This window comes from Equus quagga, chromosome 10 (assembly GCF_021613505.1).
Source record: "Equus quagga isolate Etosha38 chromosome 10, UCLA_HA_Equagga_1.0, whole genome shotgun sequence".
Taxonomy (NCBI): Eukaryota; Metazoa; Chordata; class Mammalia; order Perissodactyla; family Equidae; genus Equus; species Equus quagga.
Window position 1 is genome coordinate 37,077,469 of NC_060276.1, and position 27,166 is coordinate 37,104,634.

At 42.0% G+C, this 27,166-nt stretch overlaps 1 protein-coding gene across 1 annotated transcript in view; it reads left to right on the forward strand.

The window, feature by feature from the left end:
• Positions 1-27,166, forward strand: part of COL4A6 (collagen type IV alpha 6 chain) — a 257,943-nt gene that overhangs the window by 123,972 nt on the left and 106,805 nt on the right. Inside the window, exon 3 of the mRNA XM_046672845.1 lies at positions 14,216-14,299. Within this exon, the coding sequence (XP_046528801.1) occupies positions 14,216-14,299 (84 nt within the window). The remainder of the gene's footprint in view (positions 1-14,215; positions 14,300-27,166) is intronic.

The following is a 27,166-nucleotide window of genomic DNA, read 5'->3' on the forward strand; positions in this document are numbered from 1 at the left end:
TTTTTTTATGGCTGAGTAGTATTCCATTGTGTATATATACCACATCTTCTTTATCCAATCATCAGTTTCTGGGCATGTAGGCTGGTTCCACGTCTTGGCTATTGTAAATAATGCTGCGATGAACATAGGGGTGCAACGGACTCTTGAGATATCTGATATCAGGTTCTTAGGATAGATACCCAGTAATGGGATGGCTGGGTCATAGGGTATTTCTATTTTTAACTTTTTGAGAAATCTCCATACTGTTTTCCATAGTGGCTGTACCAGTTTGCATTCCCACCAACAGTGTATGAGGGTTCCTCTTTCTCCACAACCTCTCCAACATTTGTCGTTCTTGGTTTTGGATGTTTTTGCCAATCTAACGGGGGTAAGGTGATATCTTAGTGTAGTTTTGATTTGCATTTCCCTGATGATTAGCGATGATGAACATCTTTTCATGTGTCTATTGGCCATATTCATTTCTTCTTTTGAGAAATGTCTGTTCATGTCCTCTGCCCATTTTTTGATCGGGTTGTTTGTTTTTTTGTTGTTAAGCAGTGTGAGTTCTTTGTATATTATGGAGATTAACCCTTTGTCGGATAAGTGGCTTGTAAATATTTTTTCCCAATTAGTGAGCTGTTTTTTTGTTTCAATTCTGTTTTCCCTTGCCTTGAAGAAGCTCTTTAGTCTGATGAAGTCCCATTTGTTTATTCTTTCTATTGTTTCCCTCAACTGAGGAGTTACAGTGTCCGAAAAGATTCTTTTGAAACTGATGTCAAAGAGTGTACTGCCTATATTCTCTTCCAAAAGACTTATTGTCTCAGGCCTAATCTTTAGGTCTTTGATCCATTTTGAGTTTATTTTGGTGTGTGGTGAAAAAGAATGGTCGATTTTCAATCTTTTGCATGTGGCTGTCCAGTTTTCCCAGCACCATTTGTTGAAGAGACTTTCTTTTCTCCATTGTAGGCCCTCTGCTCCTTTGTCGAAGATTAGCTGTCCATAGATGTGTGGTTTTATCTCTGGGCTTTCAATTCTGTTCCATTGATCTGTGGACCTGTTTTTGTACCAGTACCATGCTGTTTTGATCACTGTAGCTTTGTAGTATGTTTTGAAATCGGGGATTGTGATTCCGCCGGCTTTGTTTTTCTTGCTCAAGATTGCTTTAGCAATTCGTGGTCTTTTGTTCCCCCATATGAATTTTAGGATTGTTTGTTCAATTTCTGTGAAGAATGTTCTGGGGATTCTGATTGGGATAGCATTGAATCTGTATATTGCTTTAGGTAGTATGGACATTTTAACTATGTTTATTCTTCCAATCCATGTGCAAGGAATGTCTTTCCATCTCTTTATGTCATCGTCAATTTCTTTCAAGAAAGTCTTGTAGTTTTCATTGTATAGATCCTTCACTTCCTTGGTTAAGTTTATCCCAAGGTATTTTATTCTTTTCGTTGCGATGGTGAATGGGATAGAGTTCTTGAGTTCTTTTTCTGTTAGTTTATTGTTAGTGTATAGGAATGCTACTGATTTATGCACGTTAATTTTATACCCTGCTACTTTGCTGTAGTTGTTGATTATTTCTAATAGTTTTTCTGTGGATTCTTTGGGGTTTTCTATGTATAAGATCATGTCGTCTGCAAACAGCGCGAGTTTTACTTCTTCGTTACCTATTTGGATTCCTTTTATTTTTTTTTCCTGCCGAATTGCTCTGGCCAGCACCTCCAGTACTATGTTGAATAGGAGTGGTGAAAGTGGGCACCCTTGTCTTGTTCCTGTCCTCAGAGGGATGGCTTTCAGCTTTTGTCCATTGAGTATGATGTTGGCTGTGGGTCTATCATATATGGCCTTTATTATGTTGAGGTACTTTCCTTCTATACCCATTTTACTGAGGGTTTTTATCATAAATGGGTGTTGGATCTTGTCGAATGCTTTCTCTGCGTCTATTGAGATGATCATGTGGTTTTTGTTTTTCATTTTGTTGATGTAGTGTATCACGTTGATTGACTTGCGGATGTTGAACCATCCCTGTGTCCCTGGTATAAATCCCACTTGATCATGGTGTATAATCTTTTTGATGTATTGCTGTAATCGGTTTGCCAAAATTTTGTTGAGGATTTTTGCATCTATGTTCATCAGTGATATTGGCCTGTAGTTCTCCTTCTTTGTGTTGTCCTTGTCAGGTTTGGGGATCAGAGTGATGTTGGCTTCATAGAATGTGTTAGGGAGTTCTCCATCTTTCTCAATTTTCTGGAACAGTTTGAGGAGAATAGGTATTAAGTCTTCTTTGAATGTTTGGTAGAATTCTCCAGAGAAGCCGTCTGGTCCTGGACTCTTGTTTTTGGGGAGGTTTTTGATTACCGTTTCTATTTCCTTACTTGTGATTGGTCTATTCAGATTCTCCATTTCTTCCTGATTCAGTTTGGGGAGATTGTAGGAGTCTAGGAATTTGTCCATTTCTTCCAAGTTGTTCAATTTGTTGGCATATAGTTTTTCATAGTATTCTCTTATGATCTCTTGTATTTCATTGGTATCTGTTGTGATTTCTCCTCTGTCATTCCTGATTTTATTAATTTGCGCTTTCTCTCTTCTTTTCTTGGTGAGTCTGGCTAGGGGTTTGTCAATTTTGTTAATTCTTTCGAAGAACCAACTCTTTGTTTCATTGATCCTTTCTATTGTCTTTTTTGTTTCAATATCGTTTATTTCTGCTCTTATTTTTATTATTTCCCTCCTTCTACTGACTCTAGGTTTTGTTTGTTCTTCTTTTTCTAGTTCTGTTAGGTGTCGTTTGAGGTTGCTTACGTGAGCTTTTTCTTGTTTAGAGAGGTGAGCCTGTATTGCGATGAATTTCCCTCTTAGGACTGCTTTTGCTGCATCCCAAATGATTTGGTATGTCGTGTTCTCATTTTCATTTGTCTCCAGATAATATTTGATTTCTTCTTTAATTTCTTCAATGATCCATTGTTTGTTGAGAAGCGTGTTGTTTAGTCTCCACATTTTTGCACCTTTCTCTGCTTTTTTCTTGTAGTTGATTTCTAGTTTAATAGCGTTATGATCAGAAAAGATGCTTGATATTATTTCAACTCTCTTGTATTTATTGATGTTTGCTTTGGTTCCCAAAATATGGTCAATCCTTGAGAATGTTCCATGTGCACTTGAGAAGAATGTGTAACCTGCTGTTTTTGGATGAAGTGTTCTATATATATCTATTAAGTCCATCTGGTCTAATTTTTCATTTAATTCTATTATTTCCTTGTTGATTTTCTGTCTGGATGTTCTGTCCATTGGTGTTAATGGTGTGTTGAGGTCCCCTACTATTATTGTATTGTTGTTGATGTCTTCTTTTAGTTATATTAAGAGTTGCTTTACAAATTTTGGTGCTCCTGTGTTGGGTGCATATATATTTATAAGTGTTATGTCTTCTTGGTGGAGAGTCCCTTTTATCATTATATACTGTCCCTCTTTATCTTTCTTTATCTGTTTTGCTTTGAAATCTACCTTGTCTGATATTAGTATAGCGACACCTGCTTTCTTTTGTTCATTATTAGCTTGGAGTATTGTACTCCATCCCTTCACTCTGAGTCTGTGTTTGTCTTTGGGGCTGAGGTGTGTTTCCTGGAGGCAGCATATTGTTGGATCTTGTTCTTTGATCCATCCTGCCACTCTGTGTCTTTTGATTGGAGAGTTCAATCCATTTACATTTAGAGTGATTATTGAGATGTGGGGGCCTACCACTCCCATTTTGTGTCTTGTTTTCCGGTTTTTTTCAGTTTCCTTTGTTTCTCGTCCCATGGTTTAATCTGTTCTGATGTAGAGCTGCTACTCTCTGTTGTTGTCCTTCTACTTATCTCCTCTGCTCTTGGTTTTGTAGCCCCTTTCCTTTTTTGGATTTTTCAGGAATGAGGGTTTTCCTGAGGATTTCCTGAAGAGGAGGTTTTGTGGCAATGAACTCCCTTAATTTTTGTTTATCTGGGAAAGTTTTTATTTCTCCATCGTATTTGAAGGATATTTTTGCTGGGTAGAGAATTCTCGGCTGTAGATTTTTGTCCTTCAGATTTTTGAATATATCATTCCACTCTCTTCTAGCCTGTAAAGTTTCTGCTGAGAAATCTGCTGATAGCCTGATGGGAGTTCCTTTGTAGGTTAGTTTCTTTTGCCTGGCTGTCCTTAATATTTTCTCCTTGTCGTTGACTTTTGCTAGCTTCACTACTATATGCCGTGGAGTTGGTCTTCTTGCATTGATAAAGTTTGGAGATCTATTGGCTTCTGTCACCTGAAGATCCATCTCCCTCACCAGATTTGGGAAGTTCTCGGCCATTATTTCTTTGAATAGGTTTTCTGCCCCTTTCTCCTTCTCTTCTCCCTCTGGTATACCTATAATCCTTACGTTGCATCTCCTAATTGTGTCTGATAATTCTCGGAGAGTTTCTTCATTTCTTTTAAGTCTTGCTTCTCTCTCCTCCTCTGCCTGCAACAATTCTATATTGCCATCTTCCAAATTGCTAATTCTTTCCTCCATATTATCAGCCCTACTGTTCAGAGCATCTAGATTTTTCTTAATCTCCTCTATTGTGTTCTTCATTTCCAATATTTCTGTTTGGTTCTTCTTAATCGTATCAAACTCTTTTGTAACATAGCTCCTGAACTCGTTGAGTTGTCGGTCAGAATTCTCTCTTAACTCATTGAGAATCTTAATGATGGCTGTTTTGAAGTCATCGTCATTTAGGTTATACATCTCATTTTCTTTGGGATTGTTTTCTGTGTATTTGTTGCTTTCTTTCTGTTCTGGAGATTTAATGTATTTTTTCATATTGCTTGATGTTGTTGATTTGTGCCTCCGCATGGAAATAGAGTTTAGTTGCTCCTTTCACTTGTTTCAGCTGCTGCGGAGGGAGGAGCAGCTGTTTATATTTCACCAACCAGGAATCCTGTCCGTAGTTGCTAACTGGGCCTGGGCCCCTCTTCGTAGCCACAGTGGCCCTTTGGATTCCCTCCTCTGCCGTGGGGGCCGTCGCAGGGGGGCTTCAGGCTGCAGGTGCCTACTGTTGCAGCCCACCTAGATGTGTTCTCTCCTTGGGGTCTGCAACGGTGTTATGGGCTTTTCCAGCAGCCAGGGGTGGGATCACTTATATTTGTCACTCCGTTGCTGTTGGCACCCACCAAATCTCACTTGTCCTCTATAGGTCGCAGGATAGCTATTGGCATCTTCTACAGTCTGTGGTTAGTACACCTAGCTATGCTGCTTTTGCCCTGGGGTCTTCCAGCCTTGTGGCTGGCGGCTGGGTGCCTTCTACTTGTGCTGTGCAGAGGCTTTCCCTAAGGCTGCTGTGAGCCTGTAGGGTTTCCCCCTAGGCTACTAAGCTGGGTCTCTGGAACTCTCTCCAGCCCCAGTCCTCTCTGAGATCTCCGGCAATCCCTAGCCCCATGGGGCGGGCAACGGCAGCTGGGGGTCGCCCAGCCCTCTGGGATTCTCTCCGGGCCTCTGCCGGAGCCGTGAATGCTCAGCGTGGCCCCTCTGCTAACGGCAGGCAGAGAGTTTTGTCTGTTGCCCGGGCGGAGCTCCGGCGTTTCCCCTCCGGGTCGCAGGACCGGCCTTTTGAAAGTTCCCCCCGCCCCGGTCCTCTCCGAGATCTCCGGCAATCCCTAGCCCCACAGGGCGGGCAACGGCAGCTGGGGGTCGCCCAGCCCTCAGGGCTTCTCTCCTGGCCTCTGCCGGAGCCGTGAATGCTGGGCGTGGCCCCTCTGCTAATGGCAGACAGAGAGTTTTGTCTGCTGCCCTGGCGGAGCTCCGGCGCTTCCCCTCCGGGTCGCAGAACCGGCCTTTGAAAATTCCCCCAGCCCCGGTCCTCTCCGAGATCTCCGGCAATCCCTAGCCCCACGGGGCGGGCAACGGCAGCTGGGGGTCGCCCAGCCCTCTGGGATTCTCTCCGGGCCTCTGCCGGAGCCGTGAATGCTCAGCGTGGCTCCTCTCAGATTCTTTTTTTTAATCTGGAAAATTGACATATAAAAATTCTTCCTTTGTTTCACAAGTAGTTATGACAATGATATATGAAGATTGTTTAGAAAGTATACAAATAGTACAGTACTATTGTAACGTGAGTAAACCAATGTTGATAAGAAACATAAAAGATAAAAAAGGCACCTCTCTTCACACTTATCTTTCTTTTCCTGACTTCGCAATTTCAGGCTAATTCCTGGAACTAGTGGCAGCGGGTCTAGTGGAAAAAACAAGAGGCGGAGCGTAAGGATACCTGGTTTCTCATCCCAGCTCTGATACTTAACTTCCTCTGTTGAGGAAGTCACCAACAGCTGAGCCTCTATTTCTTCATCTTTAAAATTTGAATCATTCAGTGAACACTATTAGGTATCCACAGGCACAGTAGTAGATGCTGTAATTATAAATAATGCCAGCTAACATACACTGAGCATGCTATATGTGCCAAGCACTTTGCTAGGGGCATTATCTCTAACCTCGTGAAGCCCTATGGAGTCAAATATTATCATCCCTGTTTGATAGTTGAGGAAATTGAGGCTTAGAGGTAAGTTTAAATTGATTTTCCTTATAGTGAACGAACCAACATCTTTATCTCAGAGGAACTTACTCTCTAGGGGGTAGGTGAAGGTATAAAGAAAGCATTGTAATATTGCATGTGTGTGTATGTCTCTACACATACCCATACATCTAAAACACTATTTCAGATTTGTGGTAGACAATCAAATGAGACTTGGTGTGAAAGGTGTTTTGAAGAAAGCTGACATTATTAAAACAAAATAGTTTTCTTATGTTGTATGAAACCAGGATTGAGCAGCCATTTCAACAATTGCTTACTGAGCTAGTTCAGGAAGTATTTGGTATATTCCGAGGACTGTCTTGTTTTGCACCACGTAGAGTATTAACAGGCCCTAGCATCTGAATAGCACCACCTCTTCTTTCTTCTGAGACCTGGTCACAATTCTAAACCCCACTCATTTCTTTAACCTCGCCAGGATCAATCATCCATTGAGTCTACTACCTTTTTTGCTGCCTCTTACCCACCACCTATGCTCACTTTCCTTCTTAGGAAGCCTAGATTCCACGGTCCATCATTATAATTACTTCTTTCCAGACAGCTTTGAATCCCATGACCCTCTTTTCCTTTATCCTTCTCACCTAGCAGAACCCAACCCTGGTTAAATCTAACTCTTCTGCTAATCTGCATCCATATCCAACATGGCTGAACAAGGCTAAAGAAAACCTCACAATATTGATAACGTGTGTTCCTTTAAGTCCATGACCACTACCCTCAAGTGGGCCCTTAGAGCTGCCTCATGGTTCTGCCACATTTCCCTAGCTCTCCTTTCTGAAATTGCTCTGGTCCAGATTACCACATTGCTAAATCCGTCGGTATGTTCTCATACTCCTTCTTTCTTGACTTATCAACAATTTAGCATGATTTATCGCTCTTTCCTCCTTGAAATACTTTCTTCACTTGCCTTCCAGGACCCTTCTCTATGTTAGTTATCTACCTACCACACAGGCTGCTCCTTCTCAGACTCCTTCTCTGGTACCTCCTCATGTTCTCTTAATATTGAAGTGCCTTGGTGCTCAATTCCAGGATGTCTTCTCTTCCCTTTATCTACATTCACTCCCTTGGTGATCTCATCTAGGCTTGTAGCTTTATATACATACCTGTGGTAGCATAGGTGGTGCTCGCCAAATAATCCCTGTTCTCTTCTACTTTCCATGCTTTTAGGTTGTGCAGAGTGTATAGTTCCTGTTAAGGAGAATATGAGTACAGTCAGGGGCAATTAAGAGCAAGTATTAGCATCTAAGGTGGTAGAATTGCTAGTCAAAAGCAGCTTAGAAATCCAAGTCACCCTTGGAAGAAAGCCACTAAGGAGACCTGCCTGTTCCTCATTGGATTGTGACATAAGCAAGAAATAAACCTTAGTTATGTTAAACCATTGAGATTTGGGGTTCATTACCACAACATAGTCGAGTCTCAGCTGACTAAGACAGCACATGTACATCTCTAAGCTAGCAATCTTCCTTGAACTCCAGACTGCCATAGCCACCAGCTTTTCAATTTCTCCAATTAGATGTCTAAAAGACATCTCAAAACCAGAATTCCTAGTGCCCCCCAACAGGTTTCTCCATCTGAATAAATGACAGTTCCATCTTTCTAGTTGCCTAGTACAAAAACTTTGGAGTCATCCTTGACTCCTCTCTTTCAGTCACATCCCACATCCAATCCATCAGCAAACCCTAGCAGCTCTATGATCAAAACATATCCAGAATCCTCTCATTTCTGCCAGTCTCTAAGACTGACTCTCTGGTTCAATCCGCCATTATCCTTCTGCTAGCCTACCATGACAGCCTCTTAGGTGGCCTTCCTGCTTCCACCCTTGCCCCACCACAGTTCGCATGGCAGCTAGAGTGAGTCATCTTAAAATGTAAATCAGTAAGTGTCACTCTTATGTTCAAAACCATTCAATGTTTTTCCAAAGGCAAAGTTCTTACAGTGGTCTATAAAATCTTGCATGTATTGGCCTCTGCTACATCTCTGGCCTCATCGTCTCTCCCATTCCCCTTCCTCACTCTACTCCAGCACTCTGGCCCCCTCCTGCTTGGCCAAAACATCAAGCATGTTCTCTCATTTATTGCCTTTGCTCTTGCTCTTCCCTCTGCTTGGAACACTCTTTCCCCAGATTACTACATAGCTTGCTCCTTCATTTTCCACAGCAAAGGTTCTCAAACTTTACTGTGCATCAGAATCACCATAAGGGCTTGTTAAGTCACAGATTGCTGGGTCACACCCTAAATTTTATGATTTAGTAGGTCTGGGAGGGGGCAAGAATTTGCATTTCTAACAAGTTTCCAGGGCTGATGATGCTGGCCCAAGGACTGTGCTTTGAGAAGCACTGTTCTCTGCTCAGAAGTCACCATATGAGCAAAACCTCCTCTGACTTCCCTGTATAAAATAACAACCTCACCCCAACACTTCCTATCCCTCTTACTCTGGTTTATTTTCCTCCATAACACGTATCATCTGACAAATATGGACGAAATATTTATTTGTTTACTGTTTTTCCTCTCCTCTAGATTGTGCACTCCATGAGAGCAGGGATTTGATTTCACTTGTGGCTGTGTGATACACCTCAATCCCCTGTGTCTAGCACAGTGCCTAGCACACAATAAGTGCTTAATAAATACTTGTTGAATAAATGGTCAAAATAAAATGTTGCACAGCTAACCTTCTGTGACCTAAGCTTCTGGAAGAATTGCTTACAAGGATAACTCACCTTTGCCAACCATTCAGTCACTCAAACTAAGCTGTTCTTACATTCCATCTCACTTCCTGGGTTACCTTTTTTGTCATTGTCATCCCTGCCGCCACTCATAGCAGAATGCACTGATGATGACTGGGAAAACATAATGGCTTGTGGAAGGGACACTGTGATGTAACTCTTTATCTCAGGAAACCAAAGGAGAGAGAGACTCCCAAGTGGAGCTGGTCTAACACTTGTAACTCAATGAAAGCAATTATTTCACAGCACTTTATTGAGTACATGCTTGTGCAAGGGTTACAAAGAAGAATAAGAAAGAGTCCTGTTCCCCGTTTGATGACAGAACCAAATAGATTGAGTCAAATATGGCAAAGCACCATTAGCAAAGAGGAGGGAGTAAGAACTTCTGCCTGAAATTGCTGAGAGGGAAGAATTTGGTAGAATCTTCACCAAAAAGATGGTATATAAGAATGAATAGAAGATCAGTTTGTGGTAAATGGGAAAAGGGGGTAGAAAAAGCATTTGACAAAGGGACAAGCATCAGCGAACGGACAAAGGTGTGAGATACTGGTGATATTAAAAATATTTAATAATCAGTTATACACAGATATCAACAAATCCAAATGGATGTCTAACCAAGCAGCGTAGACACCAGCCATAGACAAACTGGCATAGCCATATCGTAACATACCACTTGACTATAAGCTCCAGAGAGAGACCAGAGTGTTACAGAAATGCTGAGTAGTGTGGCAAAGCTAATACTAATGTAATCATAATAGCTGACACTGAGAGCTTACTATAAGCCAGGCACTGTGCTTTGCATGCTTTATCTTATTGAATTCTCCAGTCAACCACTGTACAGTAGATACTGTTGCCATCCCCATTTTACAGATTGAAAATTGGGTATCAGAGATTAACTCACTCACCTGAGGCCACCTAACTCAGAAATATTAGAGCCAAGATTTAAGCCTATACAGACGAACTTCAGAACTTATATGCTTAGCTAAGGTATACTGCCTCAGGTAGTGGCTAGAACGTAGGTTGCCTCTCTAACACTGTGGGAATATACAAACAGGTAAATAGGGCCAGCCGGTGGTGCAGCAGTTAAGTGTGCACATTCTGCTTGGGCGTCCTGGGGTTCACCTGTTTGGATCCCGGGTGTTGACATGGCACCGCATGGCAAGCCATGCTGTGGTAGGCATCCCACATATAAAGTAGAGGAAAACGGGCACGGATGTTAGCTCAGGGCCAGTCTTCCTCAGAAAAAAGAGGAGGATTGGCAGATGTTAGCTCAGGGCTAATCTTCCTTGAAAAAAGGAAGAGGTAAATAGGTTAACTTTTCCCTTATAGACATCATTGTGTGGTTGAGGAAACAAGACTCTCAGCCGTGAAACCTAAGGAACATTACAAGGACTGTCCCACAGCAACATGTGACACTTGCCCAACGAGTGGGACATTAGTGTGTGCTGGGTCTTTTCACCGAGCTGGAGTGTCATGAAAGAAATGAAACTTAAACTTGGCCTTGAGAGGTATGGCATAGTGGGAAGAATATGAAGTTAGGGTCAGAAGTGCTAGAGTCTACTCGCTAGCAGTGTGACCTGGACCAAAGTAATTTCCTTCAGTGTCTTCATCTGTAAAATGGATGATTTGAATTAGATTATTGGTTCTTAATGGAAGTACCCTACCCCCAGTAGGTATTTTGGAAAATTGTGAAGGCATTTTTTGTCAAAATGATTGGGGGTCTCTTAGGTAAGGGCCAGGAATAATAGATGTTCTGCACACTATGAAGAATTGTCCTGCATCCTGCCCTACATTTAGAAGACCTCTGGACATTCATGGAGGTGAAAACTATTTATATTATCTGAGCCTAGAATATAATTACATTTTACATATTGAAATGAATTTTCTCATGGTTTTGTTATTATAGATTAAAACTATCCAGTAAATAAAGGAAAGATTGAACTTTTTTTCTAGTACTTGATGCTGAGTTTTTCACCGTTTCAGAGAATCACTGCATTAATGGCAACTTCATTCATGGTATTTGAGTTACCAATACGACATCCCAATGTCATTCTGCTTCAGCAGGCTGTTGCATTCATGGTGATTGTGCATTGAGCCACTGGCCTCTGACAACATTATTACATCTTCTGACACAGTTATATATGAGCATTTACATATTGAACTACACATTGTTTCATTATAAATGACTTTCCTTTTGTTTGTTCCTTGCAATACAATTATGGTATAATGTGTGCTTTTAAAACTATTGCTTACATACTTATTATAACTTTTTCTTACGAATTTATTCTTAGGATAGCAAGAAAGAATAATAAATACTTAATAATAAAAAATGATGTGCTGGTCTGATCAAGTTAAGAACCACTGTATTAGGTAATCCCTCAGGGGCTTTCTAGTTCTACTTTGCTGTGGGCATAAGGAGGGGTTGGAGTTTGAGAGGAAGAGGGAGAGCATTCCAGGGTAGGAATGACACCAGCTATGCGGCCTGGTTGAGCAGGGATTGAAGTGTCCCCAGACAAGCCAGGATAGGGCAGAGACTTCCTCATGGCCTGGTCTTGTCATGTTCTCTGGAAACTACTCCTTTTATCCTTCCCCCCTCACTGTAATTGAAGACTCCTGGGGGAACTGCCAGGGCCAGCATTACAGGAAATTGCCTGTGGCCAGTGAGGCTTCTCTGGTTACTTTTCTCAGTGACAGAGGACAGTGATGACTTCCTGTCTGTTAGCTTAGCTGGGTGTCTTTGCCTCCTTGTTCTGCCAAGTTCCCAAGAAACCTTAGTTTCTGCTCCTTACATGTTCAGCTCCTATTATTGGGACTTTTTCCCTGTCTTATTCAGGTCCCTTGCCTCGGGTCTCCTTGCTCCCTACTATAGATCTGGAAACTTTTGATCCACAATAGACAAATTTTGTGGAACAACCAAAAGGCATTGTTTGGAATTAGGCCATAGCTTCAAATAAATACCACTTCAACTTTGGCAACACCTGTTGAGTCCTCTCCCTTGAAGAGGATGACTTTTATCATTTAGTAATGTATTGTTTTTTCTTCTTACTAATTATATATGTTCACTGAAGATTGCTTGGAAAATACAGAAATATATGGAGAAGCAAATATAAACTATCCATAGTCCCAAGAAATAGAGTAGTACTCAACATTAGATAAAGGTGATAGCATAGGTGGAGGTTCAATTCAATGCTTCTCTGTCTATCTGTTCTCTATTCTATGCCAGCCCCCAGCTTCCTCTTCCCACAGCACCTCTTGATCTCCCCTTTATGAAAACTTGCCTGTCCTATATACCATAAAATGGAGGGCAAACTGGAAAGTGTACGATAGCACTTACTATGTCAAAGGCATATAAGAGAGATAAAATATCTCATATCAGGAAGGTGTTTGGCATCTAAAATAGCAGTATTTTGTCATAGCTCTGCCATCACTACCTTATTACCGAAGTGTTGTGGTGATAAAGTGTTGTGGGAATGTCTAAAGAGATAAGAGACCAACTGAGAAATTCACAGTGCTCCCTGGGAATTAGGAAAAAGCGCACAGTACAAAGAGGCAAGAATGATTAAGTGTGAGACTAGCTCATAAATATGCCTTTCTCTTTTGAGAAAAACAGCCAACATTAAACAAAAAAGTTGGATGATACTAAATCCATCTGAGAGATAGAGTTCTTATTACAGATAATAGTTAGAATTTATGTTTTGCTTTTGTCCCAAGGTGAATGGGGTCAGAATGGCAGTTTCCTCATTTTTGGTCCTTGCATTGAGGCTCTAGTAGACAGAGGACTTAGCAAACTCTAAGGCATAAGGGTCAAGGTCAAGGCTTTGGAGTTAGTCATACCTGGGTTCAAACCCCAGCTCCATTCATGTGGTTATCAAACAATCCTTACGTGCCATCCACTGGTTTACACATTGAGATACAACGTTGGACAACACCGATAAGGTCGATAATTACATGGAGCTTACATTCTGGTCATGGGGGACAGAACATTTAATGTTGAGAAGATAACTTAGTAATTATGATTGGAAGTAACTGAGGGCTACCTTAGGTTGAGTGGTCAGGAAAAGCCAAAGGCCTTTCTGAGAATAGACAATTGAACTGAGACCTGGATAATAAAAAAAAAAAAAAAACGTCTAGGGGAAGAACATTCCAGGCAGAAGTAAGAGTTAGGGCAAAGGCCCTGAGGCAGGAACAGGCTTAAGTTTTCAAAGAATAGAATGAATACCAGTGTTATTGAAGCAGAGTGAGCCAGGGAGAGAGTGAGGAGATGAGGTTGGAGAGGGTCAGCACATGTCAGGTCATGCGGGGGCCTTGTAGAAATTCAGCTAGTAATAATAATCATCATAACAACAAAGCAGAGAAGAAAAAGGAAGTTGGAGAGTTTGGGAGATACTGTACAATACCACCTGAGGAATATTGATCTGACTAACTGGGCACAGAGGTGTCGCTGTAAGGTTTGAATGGTGTGCTGAGAGTGGAGCCTGAGGAGGACAATTCTGCGAGCACAGTACACGGTGGCCATTTTCATCTATCATTACATTTCTATCACTTGAATTTCTCTCAAGTTCTCTGCTACAGCTACTGCCTTCCCAATGAGTGCAAATATATAAGTCCGGTGGGACACAGGGATATGTCTAGGGCCTATTTCCAGCCCTATATAAAGAAATTCTCCTGTATTTTGTGACTGGAATTCCTACCAACGAGAAGGTATCTGAGTCACAGTTCCCAAACCAGCTACCAAACTGGCTATTTAGTGAGGTATAGACCTGACCTAAAAGGGTGCTAACTAAGATGACTTTTTATTTCATGTGACTCATGACACCATCAAATAAGATGATTAAGCTACTCTAAATTTATTTGGTTAGGAGGAACGTGGCTAAGGATTAGGTTCCCTGGGGCAACGTTGCTTCTTGGTTCATACAGTTTACTAACTTTTTCCTTTTTTTTTTTTCTTTAATAGGGAGAGAAGAAATCCTATGGAAAGCTATGCGGGGGCCAAGACTGCAGTGGAGGCTGTAAATGCTTTCCTGAGAAAGGAGCAAGAGTAAGTTGCTTCTTTCATTGTTGAAAGACAAATAGTCACAGGAGCTGTTATCTGAAGTGTGTGTTTTCTTTAGAATTAAACTGCTTAGAATTTACCCTTATGACCTCATGGAACAAGCAAAGTGATGAGGACCAGCTGGAAGGAGTTTTGCTAACTAATGATAGGCAGAGCTAGATTGTCAGTCTCTGAGGGACCAGGAAGAGGTTTCCTTCATTGACTTAATGCCAGGGTTTCCTCAAGGTTTCATCTGGAGTATTTTCAAAAGGCAATTAGGTTATGCAAAACCAGATTATGATATGTTTGTAGATATGTGTAAATTTTCATAGCTCATTTATATCCACTTGGTTCTTCCCTACCACCCTGGGGAACAAGTGGTCCAATTGTTATCTACAGACTAGGGATGTGACTCATCCAAAATCAAGGGTACAGAGTAGCCATAAACTCCAGAAACAGAGGCGACTATACATGAAGAATGATTTATAGATATTATGTTAAGGCATAGGTTGCGTTTAAAAGCATTATGTGCTATATACAATGTATTGGCATCGTCCCTTATTAGCAATGCACAGTTCAAATTTTTGTGCAAATTGCAGTGAACACAGTACATTGACACATTGCCATCAATCCCTGTATATGCATATGTGATGTGTTGCCCTGGATTATTTGTATCTCTGATTTTCACTGAATAAACCTGCATCTTTATTATAATTCAGAAAAAGTATTCAAGGGGATTCAATAGGTAAAAAAATAAAGTATAAGCTGTGTTTCCAGAATTTATAGCCACCCTGTATAGAATCAGATCTTCTGACTTCCAGCATCATATTTGCACTCTCCTCACACTCAAACAAGCCTGAGACCTTACACTGTCAAAAGAAGGTAGTACAAATAGGTCAACCAAACCCTCAAAAACATAGCTGAACAGGGAACAGAGTGACCGCTCCAACTTCTCTTTCATTATCTTCCATTTGCAGTAAAGTGAAATGTCAAACTATGCCAGAATTTGAAGGAAGAGAATAAAAAGCCATCTCCTCATCAAAAGGAACCAGACCCATTATACATTAAAGGCATAGATTTAGAGAATCATAAAATCTCAGAAAGGGAAAGTGGCTTAGTGAGCTTCTCATCTTATCCACTGATTATACAGAGGAAACAGACTCTGAGAATGAAAATGACTTCTCGGGGTCACACAGCAAATTGATGACAGATTCGGGCTATTACCTGGGTCCTTTGATTTCTCACCTATTTACTTTACCTTCTGCTGCCTCCCAGAGACGTCATGTTGACTGTAGCCACCGAGACCCATGCCTTTGCCTCCGATCTACAACCAGGAAACACTTTAGAAAAAATAATTCTACAATAAATATATGAATACATTCTTAACAGCAAGCGATGCAGAAAGCAAAATTCTCCCTTGATGCTTTCTCAGTCCCACTATTGTTTTTCTGGTCTTTTTCTGTGCATAATCAGAAATACGTACAAATATGTAAAAAAGAAGTTTCACTTTCTGTTTCTTTTGAAAATATAATTGTAAGTATATATTCTGTAACTTGTTTTGTCTTTTTGGTCCCTTAATATGTCCTTAAGATATTTTCTTCTACCTCATAGTTTAATGCAGCCCTTCCTCCTTTTTTTTTTTTTTTGAGGAGGAGGATTAGCCCTGAGCTAACATTTGCCGCCAATCCTCCTCCTTTTGCTGAGGAAGACTGGCCCTGAGCTAACATCCATGCCCATCTTCCTATACTTTATGTGTGGGACGCCTGCCACAGCATGGCTTGACAAGTGGTGCAGTGTCTGCACCTGGGATCCCAAGCAGCGAACCCCAGGCCACCAAAGCGGAACGTGCGCACTTAAATGCTGCACCACTGGGCCAGCCCCCAGCCCTTCCTCTTTTGATGAATACTTAGGTTGTTTCCAAATTTTTGCTATTTTAAAAAAATAGCAGTGCTACCGTGGAAATCCTTGAACAGGCCTCCTTGTATTCATCTCTAGCATAGATACTAAGGATCAGAATTATCAGATACCAGAGTAATAGGCATGTTTAATTTTCAAAGCTAATGCTCAGTTACCCCACAAAGTGTTCCAATTTACACTGCCATCAGCATTGTACAGGAGTATCCATGTTTTCCACTTGCCAACACTTTATATTTTTACTGGTATGTGTGAAAACCATCCCACTTCCCAGACTAAGTGAGTTTAAGTGTCTTTTCCCATATTCACTGCACGTTTGTATTTCTTCTGTGAATTTCCTGGACATATCCTCTACCCACTTTCCTAAGAGGTAATTCTTACTGATTCCCTTTACCTCTGCAAAGACAGAGCAAATAAAAATGGCCCAAGTGGAAGCAGATGATATTTGAAGTTTAACACAAAAGGGCCTTTCCTGATGGGTGTAGGGCACAGGTAGCGGTTGGTCAGGCCTCAAGGCCAGGGAAACGAGAAACAGCTCTGGACTGTTTCTGGGGTTGAAAAGCCTTTAAAAGTAGAAAATCTTATTATATATCTGAACGGAGGTCAGTCCTACACCAGGCAAACATGCCTACGATGACCTCATTGTTGAACCCCTGGCTGAGATTTTGATCTTTGAAGATGGAAGGCAATGGATTTCCTCTATGAGGAGCCCTCATTTGCGTTCCAAACATCTGGAGCCCTAGTCTGGCTTCTCCTTTGAAAATATGAGTGGCTGAAGGGGCGTGGGATGGAGGAAAATAGAACATCACCACACAAATTTTTTTCTTCAAATTTGAAAGACTCAGAGTCCACACAGTTAAACATGTTCCTAAAAGTTTATTTGTGAAGTCTGAAGTTTCTGGGAATGTTTGTCAAGGTTATTGAACCAGACCAAGCTGTATTTCATGAGTCAAGAGCAGGGATGTCCTATTTCCCAAGTAGATGAGGAGGCCAGTGCACATGGGGCAGATCCTGTGAACACAGATGCTTGAAGCTGCCTGTGCTGCCAGGTCCCTTTTAGTCATCCTCCCTACCCTCCTGCATTCCCAGGGCCAAGCCGGATTGTTTAAACTGGCCCCAGCACTGTTGACCCTGCAGGGCAGCCCCTCAGTACCCCTTTTGTGCAGATGTCAGAAAGATTTGAGACTGTTTTCCTTAGCTGAGAAGAGGGCCCCATTTGGATTTCAAGCTGTTCCTCTCAAGGTCTGCGAGCTGGGAGGGGAACGGAACGTTGGGTCACCCCCGAGATACGCTGCAGCCCTTGGCAGGCCTGCCTCCTGCCTTGGGGAGACATCAAGCACATAGCTTGCTGGGCAGTGTGTACTTTTCCTTTGCCAAAGGCCTCTTGAACTGACTGGGACATTTACACAACACCTACCACTCCTGCACAACTGCAATCCAACGCTTTTTGTCTTAAGCTATCTCAAGCTGATTTCTTGAAGGTATGCCCTGCCTGGTAAAAACCCTTGCCCAGTGTCGGTGCACTGCTTTTTTCCAAAGCATCTTTCCCCTGGGTCTGTATTATTATCTGGTATTCAACAAATAAACTGATGAGTGACTTGCCCAAGGTCACTAGCCTGTTAGTAGCTAAACCTTATTTAGCCTTCTTTAGGAAAACATCAACTTTAAAAAATGACGTGCCTAGTGATGTTAAACTAAATGATTTCTTCCCCGGACATTTAAATTTGGATTTAATGTTTGACTTTCAGTTTTCTTTCTTGGGTGTAGGTGTTATTATCTGGAAGAAGTATTTTTTTTGAGTTGTCCTCTTCCCTGGTATTTTTTTCTGCCATTGGATTGAACAGAACATTTTAGGTTGACATTTCCATCCATTCCCTTTTTTTCCTACTGGATCTGAAAGGTATCTCTGAATTGTACTCCATCAGTGTGTGTTTGTCTGAGTTGGGAGCAGGCAGGACTGTTTGTTTTGTTCTAAGCCTACTATTCCTTAATATAACTTCAGAGTTTTCCCTGTTTTTACAGTGTTCTGGTGTTTATATACAGCATGGTGAGTTCCTAATTATCCATGCCATCTAGAGGAGCATTGTCACAGATAATCTCAAACCACAGGGAATGTTTGGATTCCCCCCTTGGTAAGAGCTATTTGCCCCTGTTTTATGGCTTGGGAAGCTATGTTCTAGCTAGAGAGTTTATGAGGCTAGCCTGAGTTTCACGAGGAACAGCCCAGATTTCTGAATTCCTTATCTTGTGCCTGCATCCTGCTGCTTCTCTGTCACAAAGTGTGTTTCCCGTAAATTCCAGAGCCCAGATGCATTAACAACCAGTGCTTCAATTTACTCTCCTCCTGCAAACAGCTGGCGTTCTCTGTGTCAGCTGAGTGGTACCATGGCTACCAAAGGGCCTTTCCATTTTCTCCTGAATTAAGCAGTTCCTGGGTACATCTTTCCATCCTCCCTGTGTACCCCTTAGACCCCTGCCCTGACCAACCACTACCACACACACTGATGACCTTATCTTCTACTGCTCCAAAGTGAAAGCTCATATTGCGCATGACCTCCTTGGGTGGCTAGGCCTTGCTGCAGCTGCCTGCAGTCAAACTTCTTGCCTTCATTGCCCGCTCACTTCTCAACCCTCTGCAAGCTGGCCTCACTGCTAACGCTGGTCACCACTAACCTGCTTGTTGCCAAATCCAGTGGACATTTTTCATTCTTATCTTCCTTGATTTCTCGGCTGCATGAGACACTTCCTTCTTACCTGAAACTCTCTGTTCCCTTGCATTTCATAACACTATTCTCTCCTAGCTCCTTTCCTACTTTGATTGGCACTCCCCAGGGTTCTGTCCTCATCCTACTTCTCTTCTCACTGTAGGCCTCTCCCAGGGTGGTTGCATATATTCCAGGAATTTCAGCTACCTCCCATACAATTATAAATGTTGAATCTCTAACTCTAGCTCAGACCTTCTCCTTAGCTTCAGGTCAGCATCATCAGTTTCTTGCTGGATATCTCTGCTTGGATTTTCACTGGCACCACAAACATGTTTCATACTCAACCATCAACCTCCACCAGACATGTTCCTTCCTAAGTCCTGTGTCTTTTCCATCCCAGCAAATGGCACCACCAAGCACTTCATGCTCAAGCCAGAAACCTGGGAGTCATTCTGGTCTTCCCTTTCCTTTTCCCACTACCACCTCCAATTCATCATCAAATCCTGTCCATTTATCTTTCTGAATAGAGCTCAAAACCATCCATTTTTCTCCATACCTGTATCTCCAATCCAGGCCTGTATAATTTCTTGCCTGAATTACTATAATAGGCTCCAGACTGGTCTCCCAAACTCTAGTCTCACTCTTTCCCATCCATTTGCCACTCTGCTGTCATAATCTTTCCAAAACAGAAAGATGATCATGAAACTCTGGCTTAAACTCCTTCAATGGCTCCCCATAGATCTCACAATGAAATCTTAACTCTAGTAGGCTTACAAATCCTCCATGGCCTGGCCCTTGACTACCTCTCCAGCATTATCTCTCATCACTAGGAGCCTCTCCCTTCAGAAAGCAAAACAAGCTATACACATGAACTGAACTATTTCGAGTTCACAGAACCTCCTACATTATTTGACATATTCCAGGTTTTATACCTGCTACTTCCTTGACATGTACTTCTTTCCACTTGCTCTACCCTTTCTCTGCTAACTTGCTTCTATTTACCCATCCTTTAAAACTGAACACAGACCTCCTGTCCTCTTGAAAGCTGCACGATCTGCAAGGCTGAGGTTATCTGCTCTTCTCTCATGCTAAACTACAGCAGTCTATTGATTTGTCTGCTCTCCACTGTCTTTGTGAACTCCTAAAGAGCTGAGACTGGGTCTTCTCAGACTCTTCAGGGGGAGTAGGCACCACAAGCTGTTTCAAGAAGGACTGACCAACCAATTTTGATGGGTATGGTTCCAGCCCTACTCTTCACATCCTGGATTAGCTGTTAGGTCACTGTGAAGCAGATGAGAGTGTCCTGTCTAGGGAAGAATCCCTTATGCTAAAAGAAGGCAAAGGACCAAGGCAGTCATTTCCATATCTTTTTTAGATCCTATTAACTGTAAGCGTTCCAGCTCTTTCTCACACTCTGGTTCCTATAGCTTGCTTTGGGATTCTGCTCTAACTCCTCTGTGTTTTTGACCCTGACCTCTTCTTTTGCCTGATTGCTTCTTACTCTGTGCCTACCAATGCAAGGGACTTGGCAAAATGTTTTTGGTTTACTACCAGCAATTTATTCTTCCTCCAAGGTGAGGACCTTCACGAATAATTGTGAGCCAAAGATAATCACAAACTTTCTTTTTGACATTGATTTCACCCTCCTCCCCACCAAACCTTTTGCTTAAAGCCCCTTAACCTTATGCAGAGTTGATAGCCTGAGTTTCCCTTGTTCTTCTTCCTTGTTGGGGGAGAGGAATAGCATTTGTGCAGGGAAGTAGCTATTGGGTGGCAGTAGGGGAGGGAGGTAAAAAACCAAGGGTCCTTGTGTATTTAAATATAGTTATTTAGGTCAAGGATGATTGTTGATAATGTTAAAACTTAGTGTCTCTGCCCTGAATCAAGATGCAATCGTAGCCCAGCAGATGTTCGTGATTATCTTAATCCCTTCTTTGATCATATGGGGACAATATGGGATATATGAAACATATTTCCATACTAGCGAGGTAGGCTTCTGTTAGAGAGGAGCCAAGGAGCTGGAGGAGGAGATAAATGTACAACTGTAGAGTCAAGAGCACTGCTGTAGATATCCAGAGACCTAAGTGCCATGCCTGAGCTTTGCCAACTGGATGACTTTAGGCTGGTGCTTTCCCCTCTCAGGGTGTCAGTTTGCCCATAAGTAAAATGAGAGATTTGGGCTGGGTAATCTCAAAGAACCTACCAGCTCTGATGATTTAAGTCAGACACCACATTACTGTACTGTGACAATTCCTTGCCCCTAGAGTGTCTTATCATGCTTTCTAGTGTTGCAGTGAGATATGGAGGGCAATGTTTGACAGTGTTCTACCCTCTAGAATGGTCTCTTGGCAGCTGCCTCAGACGTAAATCACTTGCTGTGGCTTTTCACTGTTGAGGCTGGAAGCTCCCAACATCTGAAGTTGCGCTCCTGCAGGAATGTGCAGCTCTACCCACTCCTTGGGCATCTGGTTAGTGTGATTTGAAGAGAGTCACAGGGATATCTTCTCACCACCCATACCTCCAAAATATCTTCCCTGCTTAGCCTAGGAATCATTCTGCCTACATTCTAGCTTTAGAGAGTCATTTTTTAGGTTAAGCGTTGCCCTATCCTTGCATTGCTTGGATAAATTACATATGCCTCTCGGATGAGAGGAGGCAGGCTCACCCTGCATACTGGGGGAGGAGTTGTGTGCACGAATCTTTAGAGACTGCTCAGTTTTCCTTGTACTGGCCATGCTAACCCATATGTCAGAGACACTGGATATCAAAACATGGGTGAGCGTCTTGCATGCCAAGGTGTAACATATTCTCTCTTTCTAGAGTCTGCCCTCATCTTCCCTCACCAGCTGTTTACCCCTTTCCTCTTCTTGTTCTTCTCTTTCCTCCCTGTTCTCTAACTTCCTCCTTTCTCTTTCCAAGCTTCTATCTCTGTTACTCCAGCATTTCTAGCTCTCCATCCCTCATTCCCATTTTCCCCACCATGGCCTCCATCCAGTTTCTCCCCTCTGCTTTCAGTTGCCTGGGATTTCTTCCTGTGTCACCAGTCCCTGTTTTCTGTCATCTATCAGTAGGCTTGAAACTATCGCAGCAAGATATCAGAAAGATTCGTTGTGATATACCTTATAGAAGCATCCCACTTATCCAGAGATTCTAAATCTCAGAGCCTGGATTAGTAGTGCCCTCTCCAAAATTGGGAGACGGCGGTGCATGCAAATCAATCTATTGGGGTGTAAAAGAAAATATTACAAGTTCCATTTCCATTTAAATTGAGGAAACCTAGAAAGAAATTAAGATTTGGATTAAATGATTTAATGTATATAAAATGCTTAAAACAGTGTGTAGTGCACCAAGCTCTATGTAAGTATTAGTTTTTATCATTGCTAGTATTAAGCCTTTCAAATATGTAATACACATATTGTCATTGGCACCCTCACCAGGTGGGCCTATCCTCAGCTTTCCTGTTGCTTATGCATTGTAAGGTATTCTGAGGGAAGCATGGGAGTCTGCAAGATGGAAGCGGGTGACCCCAGGGCCTTCACTCTTTTTTCTTGGGTGTATACCAGAGATATTGCTATTTCTTTGGGCTCAGTTAAGTGGATTTATGGATTATGTTTATCTAGCTACATTAACCCTCGTAAAGTGAACAAGTAGCTTAAACTTTGTATTGAAAATAATACTAATAATGTAAGCCCATGCAAATAGCAGTGCTCATACTTCTCCTACTCGTAGGATGTGTTTTTCCATCAGCTGTGTTATGAGGTGAAAACCACAACAATCTAATTATACCTGAGACGAAGTCAGCAAAAAAGGAATGCAAGAATAATCAAGAAGAGTGTATGAAATATGGATTTACACTCATTCTCAATAATGAAAGATCTTGCCCTAAGTATGTATTGTGACCTGAAATATTAGCTAATAATATAATGAAGCCATCATGATTGACAAGACATTTGACGTGCTATTTATTTCATCTTTATCTCATTCTTTTACATTTTCTATTAGGTATGTTTCATAATATATATGTATGTGCATATATATGTAAAGTATACATATATATGTATATAACTTGTAATATATTTATATATAAATTATTATATATAATCATATATATTATAAATATATACATGAGAGAGAGAGAGAGGAAGCATGCTTAGAATTTTTTACCTGAAAAGGATATGCAATCAAAAAGATTTGGTGACCACTGGCCTAGACCATACTTAAAATAGATGGCGACTCACAAGCAGAGGTGAAAAAACTTTGAATAAGAAAACAATAAGTGTCCTGAAATCTCTTGCTCTTTCCCTGTAGAACAGCCGTTCCACCAACTTTAGAGCCTCATCTTGACAACTTCATATAAAATAAAGCAATAGGGATCTCAGGAGTTGGGAGAAGTGAGAACACAAATAAATTTAAAAATCATAAAATCTCAAGCCTGGGAGGTTGGTTCCAAGCCCCAAGTGGCATATCATAGTTTATAAAAGGCTTTCCAAGCATGCCTGTGAATGCTCTTTCCCTCGCTTTAAATATGAAGACACTTAGAAGAAACAGTTTCAGTGAGGTTAAGAGACTCTGCCAAGGTCCCTTGTAAATGGCATAGCTGAGATTTGAACAGGTATTCCGTCACCTTGCTCAGTGTTCTTTCCACCATGTCAAACAGCCTCCTAATCCCATGACCATAATCAGCTGAGCTCACTGTGGTTGGATTGTAGTGAATGGAGGAATACTTGTAATGGAGACAATCTGCTAAGAAGACATAGACCAGATATCAACAAATCAATCGTCCTTCCCCTGCCCCAGTGAGAAGTAACTCCTGACTGCATGTATAGCATCTGTTTATATCTTTGTCTGGGTTTAAAAATGTTTTCCTAATATCCTTGTCTTTAAAAAGTTAAAGAAATGAAATCCATGTGTAAGAAAAGCCTGGTTTTCATCTGTGATTACAAGTTTTGTGAGAGTCATGTCAGTTTTTACAGCTTTGATGCGAGTCTGTCCCTTTATGTGGGCCACACACTGTATGGAAGTTCACTGCAAAGGAGTTAGAAATGTGTGTGGATGAAATTACCAAGTTTATGTCGATGAAGTAACTTGGTGTCTATTCTGAGAAGACTTGTATTAATGGAAGTCTTCCAAGAATGTTTAACAAAATTAATTGCATGGCATCTCTCTTAAGCTATAGTAAAAGTCGATGGGAAACAATGTGCGTTGCTTTGCAGAAATTTGCTTCACTGTCATCTTTTCAAAGGAGCTTTTTATTTTAGCAAATGAAGCACATGGTCAATTATTTAAGACCGCTTTTACTTATAGAAGTAGAGGTCCTAGACTACGATCTGTATTTTGTTTTTCTCGTTGTGTTGTGTGGAGTTCAGGCCTACTAGACAAACATTTAAGAAAGCACTCTGGTGGCTAAATATTGGTGCAGGAACTGTGGGGAACACAAACATATTACAAGTACCAGACGTCTACTTAGGGAGACTACGTACACACCCACACACACACACACACACACATACACAGAGCATTGCTTAACTTTGCACCACTGCAATTGATTGAAAGTCCAAATTGCAGAGCACATGTCCTCAAAAGGAGATATTGGTATGGACTGGAGTGATTAAGCAACCTCTTTTTTTTAATATTATGACAAAAATGTTTCTTTAGGAAGATTAATTTGGTGGGGGTTGTACAGGGCATCATAGACAGGTAGAATGCTCTCTATTTTTAGAGGTTAAGTGGCACGTTCAAAATCCCCTAGCATGGCAGAATGGAAACTTTGCATTTTCTGCTGTTCAGATCCTATCTTTCCTTAAATGATTCTCTCCAACCTTGAACACACATACAGAGACACAGACACATTCACCTGAAATAATGATTTGATGGTGAGGGCTTGTCTTCATTTTAAATGAATGCATCAGTTTTCTGTGTTTTTCATTAGCTGGAAGATGGTGCTAGTTCCTTTCCCTCATATTCCTCTAACTCCTTGGAAACCAGTATCTCCATTGGTTAGTACCTACTGATCCCACCTGGGGAAAATTCATTCCAAAACCAAGTGGAATCAGCAGCACTGAGGTGACCCTGTCTTGGGTACAGAGAGATCTGTGAGATGCTTTTCTCTATGGGTCACCAAAAGCTCCTGCAGTTACTACAGTGACCAGTGAGGAAGGCCAAGTCAATGGGTTCTGAAAGAGCATCTGTTTCCTAATTGACACATTTTGTTGTGGGAGTTATGAATGAAAGGTAGGGTTCATGAAAGAAGGAAGTCATTGTTTCACGTAAGACAGATTTTAAAGTTTGGACAGCAGAGAAATCTACAGCGTATCTTAGAATTGTGCCCTTATCCTGAAATACCAGCTGTGACTTAACAAGCTCATATATGGACTTAGCTAAGCACTTGGCTTTGTTATGACAGCTTTTATACTTTTTATCCTCAGCTTTACAAGCTTAGTTTTACTTTTTACTTTTTGAAAACCCAAAGACAATAATGCTCATTCCTTTGGACCCCAAGGAGATTAATGTATATGTTTGGTTATTGTCCATATAAAGAAAACCATGGTCTCTGTCCCTGTACATGTCTTTGCTAGTTCAAGTAATTGTAGTGACTTGGCATTCCATTGCTTTCGTTGGGTTCCCTCTTGGAGCTGACACTAGTCAGTGATAGCTGCCCCCTTCAAATGTTGCTGGGAGAATGCCAGTAAAGCTATGAGCAAAGGAGGGAGCTGTGGGGAAACATGCTGTGGGGCCCAGAATGGAATGAGGGGTAACGAGGGTTCAGGAGCCAGGTTTCCCCAGAGAGAGACAAAAAGAAAGCAAACAAAAGGAAGAGACAGGTCTAAACAGGATCCCCAGACACGGCCCCTTTGCTGTAAGAACAGAACCTTAAACTTCACAAAGCTCAGGGAGGGAAGGGAGCCAGGGGTTAAACATAGCTTTTGCAATTCAGTTGAAGAATTATTAACTGAACATACATAGAGAGAAAAGCCACACGTGTTCATATAGAGCAACATTTATTATTCTTAAAACCCTTTCAGACACTCCATGAACTCAGAAATATACCTAAACCTGTATATCCACATGGATACTAATGTTGATCCCCGCAAACTCCAAAGGTCCCCACTCTTGCACAGATAGAAACATCGAGACTCAGAGAGGCTCAGCAGGGCAAAAACACCCAGAGTCCCACAGTGCCTAACATGGGCTGGTTTTTGAGGCATGTGACAGGGAGTTTAGTGAGCCGATAAAATCCATTGTTGGAACTGAGGGCATATGTCTCCAGTGATTGGCATCAGAGTAAGACAAACTAACTTCTCTCTGAGTTTTACCTTCCAAATCAAGTCCGAACTTAGCTCAAACTCTGAGAGCAGGATCGAAGCCTGTTTCCTCCCTCCCTCGTAAAATGAGGAGTCAGGCTTGAAGGGCTCCAAGGTCCCTTGGAGGAAGCAGAGCGTGTAGCATCACAGAGCCCCCTGCCTCCTCCTTTCCCCCAGGTTCATTACAGCCTAATAACAAACCATCCCCGAGCCCACAGTTTGACCAACCCCCACAGTGCCTCCATCAATCTGAGTTTCCCATATTCCTGAGGGGAACTTGATCCTGCCCAGGGACCTGCATGGCTCTTCACGTTGTCCCTGGAAGTCCCCGCTTCTTGGGAGCCCAGAGCACAGCGCCCACTCCCACACTCAGACGGCCCCATGGCGCCCAGCAACTGAGGTTTGCAAGGGGGCCTCTCGGGGTCAGTTCCCAAGGCCACCACCGAGGGGAGGGGGCCCTGCCCAGCCCAGCGAGACAAGGAGCAACCAAATTCCTCTGCAGCCCAAGTGGTAGATGGCCACCCCATGTGGAGCAGCTCAGGACGGTCATGAGCCACTGACCCCCACCCCACCACATTCATGGCCCAAACCAGAGTGGCCGTTGGCCCTTAACAATGAGAGAAACCAGTTGGGAAGAAGCAAACGCAACACAAAAACAAACACAGCCTGGGAACTTTGGACCAGCTTCCAAACTCAAAGTCCTCAAATGTCCCTTACCCCCTAGCCCCCCAAAAAGAGTTTACCTCATGAGAAAATGGAGGACATTTAGATTCCAGGATGGCACAGCCGGATGGCACCTCAGGGATCATCTAGTCCAACCATTTCATCTTAGGTATGGAGGTCCAGAGTAGGAAAGAGACTTTAAGAAGTTTTCTAAAACTCATTTCCTTGATTATGAAGGCCAGATGTGTGTGTGTGTGTGTGTGTGTGTGTGTGTGTGTGTGTGTGTGTGT